The sequence below is a fragment of the Lactuca sativa genome, chromosome 7, assembly GCF_002870075.4.
Source record: "Lactuca sativa cultivar Salinas chromosome 7, Lsat_Salinas_v11, whole genome shotgun sequence".
Classification (NCBI taxonomy): Eukaryota; Viridiplantae; Streptophyta; class Magnoliopsida; order Asterales; family Asteraceae; genus Lactuca; species Lactuca sativa.
In genome coordinates this window covers 26068780-26082845 of record NC_056629.2, presented here as the reverse complement: position 1 = coordinate 26082845, position 14066 = coordinate 26068780, and the positions used below count along the sequence as shown (strand labels likewise).

General features: G+C 37.5%; 1 protein-coding gene across 1 annotated transcript; it reads left to right on the top strand.

Annotated features, from left to right (window-relative positions):
• The first annotated feature begins 10573 nt into the window (after positions 1 to 10573).
• Positions 10574 to 13854, top strand: LOC122195161 (uncharacterized). Its single transcript, XM_042896715.1, has 3 exons — positions 10574 to 11043; positions 11185 to 12625; positions 12949 to 13854. The coding sequence occupies exons 1-3, from the start codon at positions 10574 to 10576 to the stop codon at positions 13852 to 13854; spliced, it is 2817 nt and encodes a 938-aa protein (XP_042752649.1).
• Positions 13855 to 14066: the final 212 nt, after the last annotated feature.

The following is a 14066-nucleotide window of genomic DNA, read 5'->3' as shown; positions in this document are numbered from 1 at the left end:
TGGGATTTATGAATCTGTGATGGTTGTTGATAATTTAGGAAATAATGTTTTGAATATTGATTCGTCTACTAGTCTAGACAAAGCATTCTTGTGGCATTGTCGCCTAGGCCATGTCAACAAGAAACGCATAGCCCAACTCCAAAAGGATGGAGTGTTGGAGTCATTCGACCTTAGGGACGATGACACGTATGAATCTTGTTTACTTGGGAAGATGACCAAGTCACCATTTACTGGCACTTGTGAAAGGGATGAGGGTCTATTGGATTTCATACACACCGATGTGTGTGGGCCCTTTAGACCCACCACAAGGGATGCTTGCCGCTTCTACGTGACTTTTACAGATGATTATAGAAGATGTGGATATATCTACTTAATCAAGCAAAAGTCGGAAACCTTTGAAAAGTTCAAAGAGTTTAAGAATGAAGTGGAGAATCAGCTGGGCAGGAAAATCAAGATGCTTTGGTCAGCCCGAGGAGGAGAGTACCTAAGTCTTAAGTTTCACGACTCTCTAAAAGAATGCGAATACTTTCACAATTGACGCCTCCGAGGACGCCACAATTCAATGGTGTGGCTGAGAGACGTAATCGGACCTTGTTGGACATGGTTCGTTCTATGGTGAGTCAGACTTCGTTACCAATAGCTTTCTAGGGGTATGCCTTAGAGACTGCCGCCCATATCCTTAACTTAGTTCCCACCAAGAAGGTTACCAAAACTCCTCACCAGATGTGGACAGGGAAGGCTCCCTTGTTGGCACATATCAAGGTTTGTGGTTGCGAGGCTTTCATAAGAAGAGAGACTCACGACAAGCTCGAACCTCGTAGTGAGAAGTGTTATTTCATCGGCTATCCGCAGAAGTCTTTTGGCTATCTTTTCTATAGACCGAATGACAATGTTGTCTTCGTTGCTACAAGAGGACTTTTTCGAGAAAGGGAATTGATAAGTCAAGAAGACAGTGGGAGGCAAATTGAACTTGAAGAGATTCAAGATCAAAGCGATGAAGGAACCTTTGACACTGGCACTCAACCTGAGGAGGAAACTCCTGTTGAACCTGTTGACGAATCCTTACCTCTTCGACGTTCCACTAGGGCTAGTGTTCCACCCTAGTTGTATGGATTTCATATTACTACTGAAGAGGATACATTTATTAGTGATAGTACACTAGTAAATTTAGACGAACCTACCAGCTACAAGGAAGCCATGGCAGGCCCGAAGTTTGCGAAATGGAAAGAGGCAATGGACAGCGAGATTCAGTCCATGTACGACAACCAAGTTTAGAATTTGGTTGATCATGTACCGGGTCGTAAGATAGTCGGGTGCAAGTGGATCCTCAAGAAGAAGACGGACATGGATGGGAAAGTGCATACTTATAAAGCGCGATTGGTTGTGAAGGGCTTTACTCAAACTCACAGAGTTGACTATGATGAGACCTTCTCACCAGTTGCGAAGATAAAGTCTATTAGGGTAATGCTTGCAATAGTTGTGTTTCATGATTATGAAATATGGCAGATGGACGTGAAAACCGCTTTCCTTAATGGAAAGTTGGCTGAGGATGTTTACATGAATCAACCAGAGGGGCTTTTCGATGCGAAGCATCCAAATAGAGTATGCAAGCTTGAGAAATCCAGTTATAGATTGAAACAAGCGTCTCGCAGATGGAATCTTTGTTTTGACGAGAAAGTTAAAGAGTTTGGCTTTCTGTGAAGCGAAGATGAATCTTGTGTGTATGTCAAAGCCAGTGGGAGTATAGTGAGCTTCCTCGTATTTTATGTCGATGACATACTGCTCATAGGAAACGATGTACCAACCTTGCAGGAGGTCAAGTCCTGGCTTGGGAAATGTTTCGCTATGAAGGGCCTCGAAGAGGCTGCTTATATTCTGGGAATAAGGATAGTAAGAAACAGAGAAAAGAGACTGATAGGACTTAGTCAGGATACATACATGGATAAGGTACTAAAGCGTTTTAGTATGGAAAATTCCAAGAAAGGGGAGTTCCCAATCCAAAGCAATACCAAACTGAGTAAGACTCAGAGCCTAAGTACCGAGGCAGAGATAGCTGATATGAGCCGAGTACCTTATGCTTCCGCAGTAGGCTCTATCATGTATGTTATGACTTGTACTCGCCTTGATGTGGCCTTCGCTTTGAGCATGGACAACAGATATCATGGAAACCCTGGTAGAGCCCATTGGATTACAGTTAAGAATATTATTAAGTGCCTACGAAGGACCAAGGAATGGTTTCTAGTCCTCGGTGGGAGTGATGACTTAAGGGTACGAGGGTACAATGACACTATTTTTCAGACGGATCGGGATAATTACCGATCGCATTCGGGCTGGGTCTTTACCCTAAATGGAGGAGCAGTGACTTGGAAAAGTTTCATGCAGGTGACCGTAGCTGATTCAACGTGCGAATCAGAGTATATTGCTGCGAGCGAAGCGTCAAAGGAGGCTATATGGTTGAAGAACTTCATTGGAGACCTTGGAGTTATGCCATCCATAAAGGAGTCGATGGAAATTTTCTGTGATAATGAAGGAGCGGTTGCCTTGACCAAGGAACCGAGAGATCATGGTAGATCTCGACATATCAGCAGAAAATACCATTTTATCAGACATCAGGTAGAAGAGGGACACCTCGTTGTGAAGAGGGTATCATCAGAAGAAAACCCAGCAGATCCCCTTACGAAGGGACTGAGTAGGGTCAAACACATGCAGCACGTTAGGAGCATTGGGATGAAGGATGATATAAGTTTGGATTAGATAGGAAACGTGTAATAGATAGTTTGTACTTGACATTTGATGAATAAATAAAATTGTTTTATTTATGAGTAAAGCTACTATCTTGTGTTGGTTATTTATCTATTGTTTCCATTTTGCATGTTTTGACTTCTTGAATGATAGGATTATTCAAACAGTCCACAGTCGGTCATATTTTGGAAGTAGATGTGAATGAAGATTGTCATGAATTGTTTGTAGATTGTCTAAAAGGTTTTGGGCATAGCAAAAGTTTGCTGAAAAGTTCATGAGTGCTTATGAATATGATTTGATCATTGGAATAAACCCGAGTTTGCTGGTATCACTTCGTGGTGTTTTACCTTAAGTGATCGCAACGCGATAATATCATATAGTCTTAAAACTTAGAGATATGGTTGTTGTTTGTTGGTTGGTTATGCATTGATGATGTGTAAACGCATCAGTAACTTGATGTTATAAAACACATTATTGTGCATAATTCAATTAGTAAACAATGGATGCATATGAGTCGAAGTTGATATGTTCCTTTTATTCTATGAGAATAAAAGTGATATCTTGGCCACTTGATGATTTGTTTTGACTTATGTGTCGGGCCCGGTCAGAATGAAGTTGATGTGTTCAACTAAATTCTATGTCAAACTAATCGGAAATCGAGGAACAAATGTTGGACAATAAGCATTGTAAGCATGATATCCAGAACAAAGGATTATACGATCCTTTATCTGAAGGATAAGTTGATCAGAGTTGACAGCGAAGTATAAGAGCTACGATTGCTAATCGGATTCTGAAGTCATATGTGAGATATAGTTACTAGACTTATCCAAGTGGGAGACTGTTGGAATAGTGTCTAAGCCCATAACTATATTTGGTATGTACTTGACCCGGTTGTGCATGGTCCTTTTGGGTTGTCTTCTCCAAAGCAACTTGACAAGGTAATTTAAGGAGAGAGAGAGAGGAGAGAGAATATTATGGTTTATTAATATATTATAAGAATAATATATTAAAAGAGAAAGCATATTTATTTAATTAATATTAGTCATAAATTAATTAGGAATTAATTTGGTGACTAAAAGAGATTAATTAAATAAAAGGGTATAAACTGTCAAACGTATGATAGTTGAGTTTTGGGTTAAGGAAACCTAATGGACTTAAGGGGGAATGAAATTATAATGGGGATCCATCATATTTTCATGCAAGGCCTTATTCCAGAAGGTTCCTTGGGTTTCTTAGTGGCTAAGCTGTCCAGTAGGATTTAGACTGAAACCCTAGCAGTTTGCAAGTATAAATAAGACCCCTAGGCTATGGAAATCGGCTAGAATTGATTTCAAGATAACCCTAGGGCCGATTCTTAGCATCTCTCACCCTCTCTCATATTGCCTTCTTGCTTGTGGCTTTTGTGAACCATTAGAGGAGTTACAATTGTGACTCCAAGCTCAAGATCAAGAAGATTACAAGGATTCAAGCTACTTGAAAGAGGTAAACCACTTAGATCTGTTTTCTTTATGATAATTTCGAATTATATATGATAGATCTAGGTTTGTAAGTCTTGGATTCAAAGCATGTACAATAGAGAAACCTAGATCCAAGCATTAGGGTTTGTGCGAGCACATAGGATTGTTCTTATGCATAAAACCCATCACATAGGAGTAAAGGTTCATAATTAGTTTATTTGTTTGATACTTGAACATTTCTTATACTTTGATTTGTGTTTGTTTATTTGCTACTATGAGTAGCTGAATCTAGCAACTCTTGTTTAGCTAGATGAAGCTTCTAACATATGGTTTAGCTTAATGATTATTGGATTTGTTAGTTGGTAAATTGCTTGTGTTCGATTTGTTACTACCTAGCATGTTAATATTTGTTTCTTTAGCTGCTTGAATTCATGTTATGTGTAGTTAGTGATCATTAAACTGCATAAACTTGATAACCTAGTGATTTAGTGAACACTAATTTGCTAGAGCTAGGATTGAATAAAATCTTAGATGGTAATTAAAGTAAATAAATTTAGCTGTGCCAGAGAACATAAATTATGACCATAATTGTGTTTGCATAATAAATCTTACATAGCATACCTATAACTAATAACTAGTTCTGTGTTTTGCTTATGTATGACCATACAAGGTAGTTCATGAATTGGTAAAAAGATTAGTAAATTTAGACTTAAATTGCTAATAATATAATAATTGGTGACCAACTTGATAATCCATAATAGCTAGCTAACCATAAAGAGGAAGTGGATTCGAACTAAACAAGAGTGTTTTTAATTACTTGATTGAATTTTGTGACTTAAGTTGATCTGGTCTTGTAAAACCAGATAAAACCCCATCTTTGCTCTAAAATTAGGTTAATTTAGTAGTAGATAGATTAATTAGTTAAAACCGTTCCTTGTGATCAACACCCGACTTACCCAACTATTCTATAATTCGACTAGGTACACTGCCTAGGTGCATTTTAGTTAGTTAAGTTAGTTAGGTTATAAATTATAAAATTAGTGGGTACTTTTGTGCACATCACCACGTCGTTGGCAACCAAATTTCATAAAAAGACCAAATATTTAATAGTAACAAATATGCAACCTAATTTTGTAAAGACCAAATATTTAATAAATCCAGAGAACATTCTTACGTTCATCCTAATTACCAAACATAATCGTCATTAAACACACATAAATACAGAAAAACATAAATCCAAACAACATTGTTACCGTCATCCTAATTTTTAAACATCATTATCATTAAATACACCACCAAACATCACCCTAATCAATTGTAATAGTCTTTTCCTTTGAGTTTCCTAGAGCATCATCACCACCTACTTTCTTACCCAATTTCAATTTCAAGATTCTCTTTGACTTTCTTCTCCTTATCTTCATTAAAATTTCAAAAAGGTTCTTACTCTTATCTCCATTTGAAATTGGACATTAGCAACATCATCTTCTACTCTAGTTGGGGTAACTTGCACACCAACAACCTCATCTTTTATACCCATATCACCATACTCATCTTCCATTACCACACGACTACCTTGCACATCAGTTGGAGTAGCTTCCACATTTATTGGATTAGCTTCCACCTCAATCGGAGTGAGGTGCACCTCCTCCTATTGTTCATCTTGTGCAACCTACTCATTTCTAGTGACATAGATACCGTGTTAATTAATGTTAGTAGAAAATCATATGTAAGTACATGTAAAAGATTTTAAAGATTATTACCTGTCCTGCACCTTGGTTGACACCAACTCTTTGTTTTTTATTTTTTTTTCTCACATTTAATTTTTGAGGTCTTCATGCAGGACAAGTAGCCTTGTTGTGAGCTATATCCTTTCATAAACTACATTTGAATTTCTTTCCAGCCTTAGAGACCTTGTGTGTAGCTTGATTTTCTATAGCATCTTCTATTCCTATTAGTATCAGGTCTACCATGCAACATTCTAATAACAGGAGACAATGGAGGTGTATATTCTATCTGTGGCCTTTGTCACTCTCATTCATAGGAGAAATTGTACTTGTAACATTTCATAAATGTGATGGTACTAAAAATATTGACCAAAAATGGTTCAACATCCATATTTAGATAAGAAATACAAGCTACATAATGAACACATCCATATCCATTCAATTGTCACACTCTACAAGAAAATGTATTTCTTTCCAGTTCAACCTCATGTGCCTCAGCTGAACCACTTACCTCAAATTGGCTTAATCCACTTAAAAGTACCTCATAATGCATGTAGTGAATTTTAAGGCCATTCACCTTATCCTTTATGTCTGGATATATATGATTTCCCTATTGTTGTCCTTTCAACCTCATATTGTAAAATATATCCATCATGTATTATCCTAACTCTTCTAACATGGTGATAATAGGCTTTTTCCTGGAATCCATAATTATAGCATTAAAACTCTTAGACATGTCATTTTCTATAGCATCACAATACTAAGTCTTTAGATCTTTGTTGTGAGGTATTTATGGGCATTTGGGTTTAAGATTTCTATTTCATTCATTGCATCTTTAAATGAATTTTCAATTGTAGTTTTAAATACTATCCAAAACAGTGTATGATAAATGGCCAATGTTTCTTTTCTACAAATTTTGGCAAAAACTGATGGGTTTAATGCATAAGAACAATCATATGTGCTCATACAAACCCTAATGCTTGGATCTAGGTTTCTCTATTGTACATGCATTGAATCCAAGACTTGCAAACCCTAATCTAGCATACAAAATTCGAAAATAACACTATCAGAATAGATCTAAGTGTTTACCTCTTCGAATTGCTTGGAATCCTTTGAATCTTCTTGATCTTGAGCTTAGAGTCACAATTGTAACTCCTCTAATAGTTCACAAACCCCAAAAGCAATAAGGCTATTAAGAGAGAGGAGGAAGAACACTAAAAATCGGCCTTAGGGTTTCTATTTGGAGTCAAGCATCCAAAAATTGCATCCAAGGGCCTCTATTTATAGTATAGGCAGCTAGGGTTTCAGTCTAAACCCTAATGGACAACTTAGCCACCAAGCAGCCCAAGGAACCTTCTAGAATAAGGCCCTTGGACGAAAATATGATGATCCTTCATCATAATTTCTTTCCCCCTTAGTCCATTAGGTTTCCTAGTCCAAAAAACAACTATCACACATTTGATAGTTTATGCCCCTTTATTTAATTAATCTCTTTTAGTCACCAAATTAATTCCTAATTAATTTATGACTAATACTAATTAAATAAATATGATTTCTCCTTTAATATATTATTCTTATAATATATTAATAAACCATAACCCTCTCACCTTTCTTAAATAACCTTGTCAAGTTGCTTTGGTGAAGGCAACCCAAAAGGACCATGCACAACTGGGTCAAGTACATACCAAATATAGTTACGGACTTAGACACTAATCCAACAAAAATTTATATCACAGTATCAAGGTTCTACTAATGGCATCAACTCCTTAATAACGTCAATCAAACCCAATAATACAAAAGGATTAGAAACTAGTTCACACTATAAATAGAAATATATTACTACTTAATATACTCACTTTATGTTGATCTAAAAACCACTTCCAAATATGCTTGTTCTCCATATAAACCACCACCCAAACAATAGGATATATTTTGTCATTGCATCCCTCCCAACATTAAAAAAAAAATTCCCTTTTACAAATCCCTTTCAGAAAGCACATCAAGACCTATTATCCTTCTACAACCTTCAATCCAACCTTTTTGCACTCCTTGAAACCCCATATAGAATTTATTGAGATACTTCTTCCCATCTGGCATGTGGTCCACCTCTAGTTTCATAGTAGAACTTGGATTTGTTATTAGTATCTCTTGGCCATATAACCACAGTTTTGCATAGTGCTCCACAAGAGTACCTTCAATAAGCTTCATTACATACTTCTTGCTCTCCTGCATTTCCCTATACTAACTTGGATACTAAACTTTTTGATTTCATGTTAGCCCCAGTTTCCTTACACTCATTTTTTTTTTATTTTTACAATTTTCTTGGTATTGTGACTTCCAATCTATGCATATATCACCAGTGATCCCAACTTAAATTCCTAGTACAATTATGATAAGCTTTTAAAGACATGATATGGAAACTCTCTTCATCACTCATCCAAAGAGCCTATAATCTAAATGTGCAAGAACCCTTTCAACACCACACTAGAAGTTTCTTTTTGCCATTTTTTTCAAAACACAACTGATACCAATTAGCCACAACATAGTTGCACAACACTAATTTTACTTGCCATGGATCCTTAAGTTTCATTCCAAGAATTGGTTTTTTATTCCATTGTAAAAATGGGATGAACCTACATGGTAGGTTTAATTTCTCTCCCATTATCATCATTTACAATATTGTTGTCCTCTTCCTTATCCACATCAACAAGCAATTTACTCAAGAAAGTATTTTTATATGTCTTGTTCATAATCGCTACATCCTTATTGAATTCCACTTCAACATCCATAAGATCATCATTTTCCACACCATCAATACAAGATTCGTGTTTATCCTTTGGATTCTCTTCATCATCAAACCACCCCCCCTATTCCAGCCCCAACATGATCCACATAAACAAAATTTTTACCATTTGTTCCATAAGCATCAAAAATAAAACCAACATATTCCACATCATCTAAAATTGGATTAATAACATCCATTAGGGATTTTTCTGGTTCACATTAGTAAAACTTTTTATATTCTTCATGCATGAAACGTTCCAAGAATTTCAAACACTCAGAATATGTCATATCAGAAAGATGAAGATCATCGAAGATGGTTTTCACACCACCGGTGTAAGATAAATGATTACGAGTAAATACCACTTGATACTTGAGTTCCATCATTACAAAGAGTCCATAAAGGTACGATTGTACCATTGCGTCTACTTCTTTGGTTCTTCAACTCAATAAAAAAGGGTTCAAAAACCTTAGCTCACTTTCGTTTTCTACTGAAAAATGAAGAATGAAGATCAAGTGATGAAGAAGGTGGGTTTAAGTACCCGATATTATTTATTGTGACATGGATTCTCTTGCGTGGAAGAGCTATTTAATTCAAATTAATCACATCCATTAGGGATTTTTCTGCCCAAAGATCTTCATGCGATACCTTGGGGGATTAAAAATGTTACTTGAATTTACCGATGTAAAAGAGAAAGAGGATTTCCTTATTAACGGAGAAGAGATCTGGAAGCCATGGTTCAAAAAATTAGATCCTTGGTCAATAGGATGCAATTTCAATGATCGAATTGCATCACTAATTATACAGGGGGTTCCTCAACATGCTTGGTGTGAAGAAGCTTTTAGTATCATCGCTAGCACTTGGGGAAAGGTAGTTATTCTAGAAGAATGCATCACTAATTCTCCTAATCTTGCTTTTGAGAGGGTTGGAATAATCACATCTCATCCTGGCCTCATCAATACTGCAATTACAATAATGGTGGATGGTAGGCCATTCGTGATCAATATCATGGAGGATTTGTTTGAATCACTTAAACTTAGCCCTGTCCTAGCAGCAAACGACTATTACCCTAATACGACATGGTGGAACGAAGCTGATTCATGCGATAATATAAGTAGTAATGGTGAAAGTGCAATGCAATCGGATGATGATGAAGCTACGCCGGTAACATCTCCGGTGAGTACCGACCGGAGACATGATCTGAAAAATTGTCGAGAAGACGAAGAGACCCACGTTAGTAATTCATTCACTGCTCCTGACAAAGTGGCACACATTCTCAATGTTGATGACCGTTCGAGAGAACATGAAGCGACAAAGCCGTTATTCCTAGGGAGTATGTATCCAGGGACTTCTTCACCTTTGGGCCAAAATAGTTGTTGGGCTAGAAACTCATCAATAAAACAGATTTCTTGATCCAGACCCACAAAATCGCTGGATCTTAATCATGTTCCTTCCCGATCTACTTCACCCCTCCAGTCTAAAATTTCTGGCGATGACTCTAGATCGCTCTTAGCCGCCCAGAGAAAAAATCCTCCCCTTTCTCCTTCTTCACAGAACTCTTTTTCTAACCCCTGTGAGGATGGTGAAAACGAGGTGAGGCAAGCTCAAACTCAATTAGGGGATTCGAACTCCACTACCTTGGAGATAGTCAAGACAATTGAGGTGGGGGAAAAACTGGGTTTCCAGGTTAGAAATAGTGCTGAGAAACTTACGAAAATGATCAATGCACGTGGAGTAACAATTGTGGATCAATGAATATCTTCTAAACAACATACGTGGAATCGGGTGTGAAGTAAAAAGGGGTTGGCTAAAAGATTCTAGACAAAAAAAACCATTCCTTCTTTGTAGGGCTACAAGAAACGAAATCAATGGAAGTTAAAGGGTGTCTAGATAAACAAATTTGGGGATCATCTAATTTCCAATGTGAAGTAGTTGACCCAGTGGGATTGTCAGGAGGAATTGCTTCTCTTTGGGACCCCACTTTATTTAGAGCTGCAGATGCTATAAAAGGTGCTGGTTTCCTTGCTATTAAGGGGTTGTGGTTAAAGTTAAAGAAGAAATGTAGTTTTATTAATATTTATGCCTCACAGGAGCCTAATGAAAAGAAGATCCTATGGAATAGACTTCATGATCTTATTACATCTGATCCTCAATGTATGTGGTTTGTGTTTGGCAACTTTAATGCAGTCCGTTTTCCTGAGGAGAGGCTTGGGTCAATATTTTGCCCCAATGGAGCATATTTCTTCAATAAATTCATATATTCTGCTGGCCTATTGGAAATTAAGATGGGCGGTCGTCGTTTCACGTATATGAGTTCAAAGGGCGATAAACATAGCAAGTTAGACAGATTTTTGGTTTCCAAAAATGTTACTAATACATGGCCACACCTGAATGTTACCACATTGCCTTGAATTCATTCAGATCATTGTGCTATCGTTCTATCTTCAAATGAAGTAGATTTTGGACCGCATCCTTTCAGGTTCTTTAACTCATGGCTGAAAGAGCCTGGTTTTGAAGAGGTACTTAAGGTTGGATGGTCCATTCGTGAAAAATCAGGAAGCTGTTTACAGTTATCTCCACTTTCTCTTGTCGCTGGAAAACTAAAAAACTTGAAGGAACACATTAAAAAATGGAGGAAAGTACTCATAGAGAAAAATAGAAAAGAAATTGAGGAGCTCACCAACAAAATAAACTCCATTGATTTACAGGCGGAGGAGGGTAATGTAAATGATGAGTTAATAAAGTGCCGCCAGGATGCATATCTAAAAATTATGGAATTTGAAGCAAGACACATTGAGGATTTAAAACAAAAATCAAGAACAAGGTGGGCACTAGAAGGAGACGAGAACAACAAATTTTCTCATGGGCTGATCAATATACACCAAAGATCACAGAGGATAAATGGTCTAAAAGATAATGGGTTTTGGATTAGTGATCCTGATCAAATTAAACAAGTGGCGGTCAAGCATTTCTCTGAAAGATTCAGTGAGCCAATTCGATCAAGACCTAAGTTTAATAGCCCTAAATTCAGGAAATTACTTCCTAGCACGGCTATACTTCTGGAGGAACCATTCACTTTAGAAGAGATCAAGTCGGCTATATGGTCTTGTGGTTCGGATCGGGCACCTGGTCCAGATGGATTCTCTTTTGCAATGTTAAAGAGGCACTGGGATACGATTGGAAGCGATTTCTATTTTGCTTTAAAGCATTTTGAAGCTACCGGATGTATTGAGAAAGGATGCAATTCATCTTTTATCTCACTTGTCCCCAAGATACAAGACCCAATTACTATAAGTGATTTTCTCCCTATTAGTTTAATCGGCTGCTTATACAAAACAATCTCCAAGGTGTTGGCTGAAAGGTTAAAGAAGGTGGTGCATCTGGTTGTTAGTCATGTACAAACAACTTTTATCAAAAAGCCTTTTATTCTTGATGGCCCTTTGATATTAAATGAAGTGATAGCGTGGTTGAGGAAAAGTAAGAAGAAAGCTTTTGTTTTTAAAGTCGACTTTGAGAAGGCATTTGACAGTTTAAGCTGGGAATATCTAGACTCAATCTTACAGCAGATGGATTTCGGGGCTAAATGGAGGGCATGGATCCATGGGTGCCTATCGTCAACAAGGGTATCTATTCTCATCAATGGGGCTGCGACGTCTGAATTTGGAATGGAGCGTGGGATCAGACAAGGTGACCCGCTATCTCCATTCCTATATATCATAGCTGCTGAAGGATTACATATTGTTATGGAGATGGCAAAAGAACAAGGAATTTTTGAAGGTATCCAGCTTCCTCAGCAAGGTCCGACCATTTCACATCTCCAGTATGCTGATGATACCATTCTCATGGGATCGTGGTCATTTGAAAATGCGAAGAATCTGATTAGAATTCTAAGATGTTTTGAACTATCATCGGGCCTCAAGGTGAATATGTCTAAGAGTAAACTCTTCAGATTTGGTGCCCAAAATTGCGAACTGGAGTTGGTGGCACGGAACCTCAATTGCTCGATCGGTTCCCTACCGTTCATATATCTAGGATTGTCAGTTGGGGCTTCTATGGCAAGAGCAGTACACTGGAATCCTATCATAGAAAAATTCCAAACAAGATTATCAAAATGGAAGGCATCTACTTTGTTGTTCGGGGGGCGTTTAATGCTATGCAAAGCAGTATTGAGCAGCCTGAGTTCCTTTTATTTCTCACTATATAAAGCTCCCGTCAAGGTTATAAAAACCCTTGAAAAGATTAGAATGCGGTTCTTTTGGGGGGTGATTTGGAATCAAGAAAGATGTCATGGATTGCTTGGGAAAAGGTTCTTGCAGCCAAAGAAAGAGGTGGGATGGGAATAGGCTCTCTAAAGGCACAAAATATAGCTTTATTAGGCAAATGGTGGTGGAGATTCAAAAACTATCCTGATAGCACATGGGATGAGGTGATAAAAGCAATTTATGGCTCTACTGGCGGATTTGATAGACCCTCGATAGCAAAGAGAAGGAATGGATGTTGGGGAACAATTGCTAATATCCCTAAATTGTTAGCAAAGGAAAAAGTGTCTTTTATAGAACATTTTAAGTTGTCAACCAATACCAATGGTCCAATCAAATGGGTTTGGTCTCTTGAGGCTTCTGGGGCATATTCAGTTTCATTACTCAGGAATCATATTGACATTGTAATCCTTCCTCTAAGCGAGAGTAGTTGGTCTTGGAACTCTCTAATACTAGGAAAATTGAATATTCTTGCTTGGCGAATCTGTCACGGTAAACTTCCATCCATGGCCAACCTATTTAAATTTGGTATTAGTTCATCAAACTTGTGCATAATTTGCAATGGAGCTCCAGAAACAGTGGAACACGTGTTCGTGGATTGCCCAATATCAAATGAAGTATGGAAACAAGTATGTACATGGTGGGGGCTGTTGGACTATCCTCTAAACTCGTTACGCGATTTGTTAGAATGTAAAGCAAGGCTCGAGGGTCACCATATGCTGGCAAATATCCATGAGGGTATAATGTTGGTTTTTCTTTGGGTGATTTGGAGATACAGGAACTCTATAGCCCATTCTTCAAACCAAAATCCAAAATCACACATGGCGCTGGTTTATGAGGTACAATTGTTATCGCTTCTTTGGATCAATGCAAGAAATAGAAAAGGGTAGGTGCTAAGATGGAGTGAATGGAGTTGTGATCCGATTTTAGAATGTTACTGTAGGCTATAACTTGGCTGCTCTTTTGTTAGCTTTGTTTGTTTCTTTTATTTAGAATGTTTTTTTCTTGTTTTGTACCTCCTAGCCCCTGGCTAGTTTATTTTGTGTTTTAATGCCAGCTTGCCGTTCAAAAAAAAACAATAATGTAATTAAAAGGTAAATCA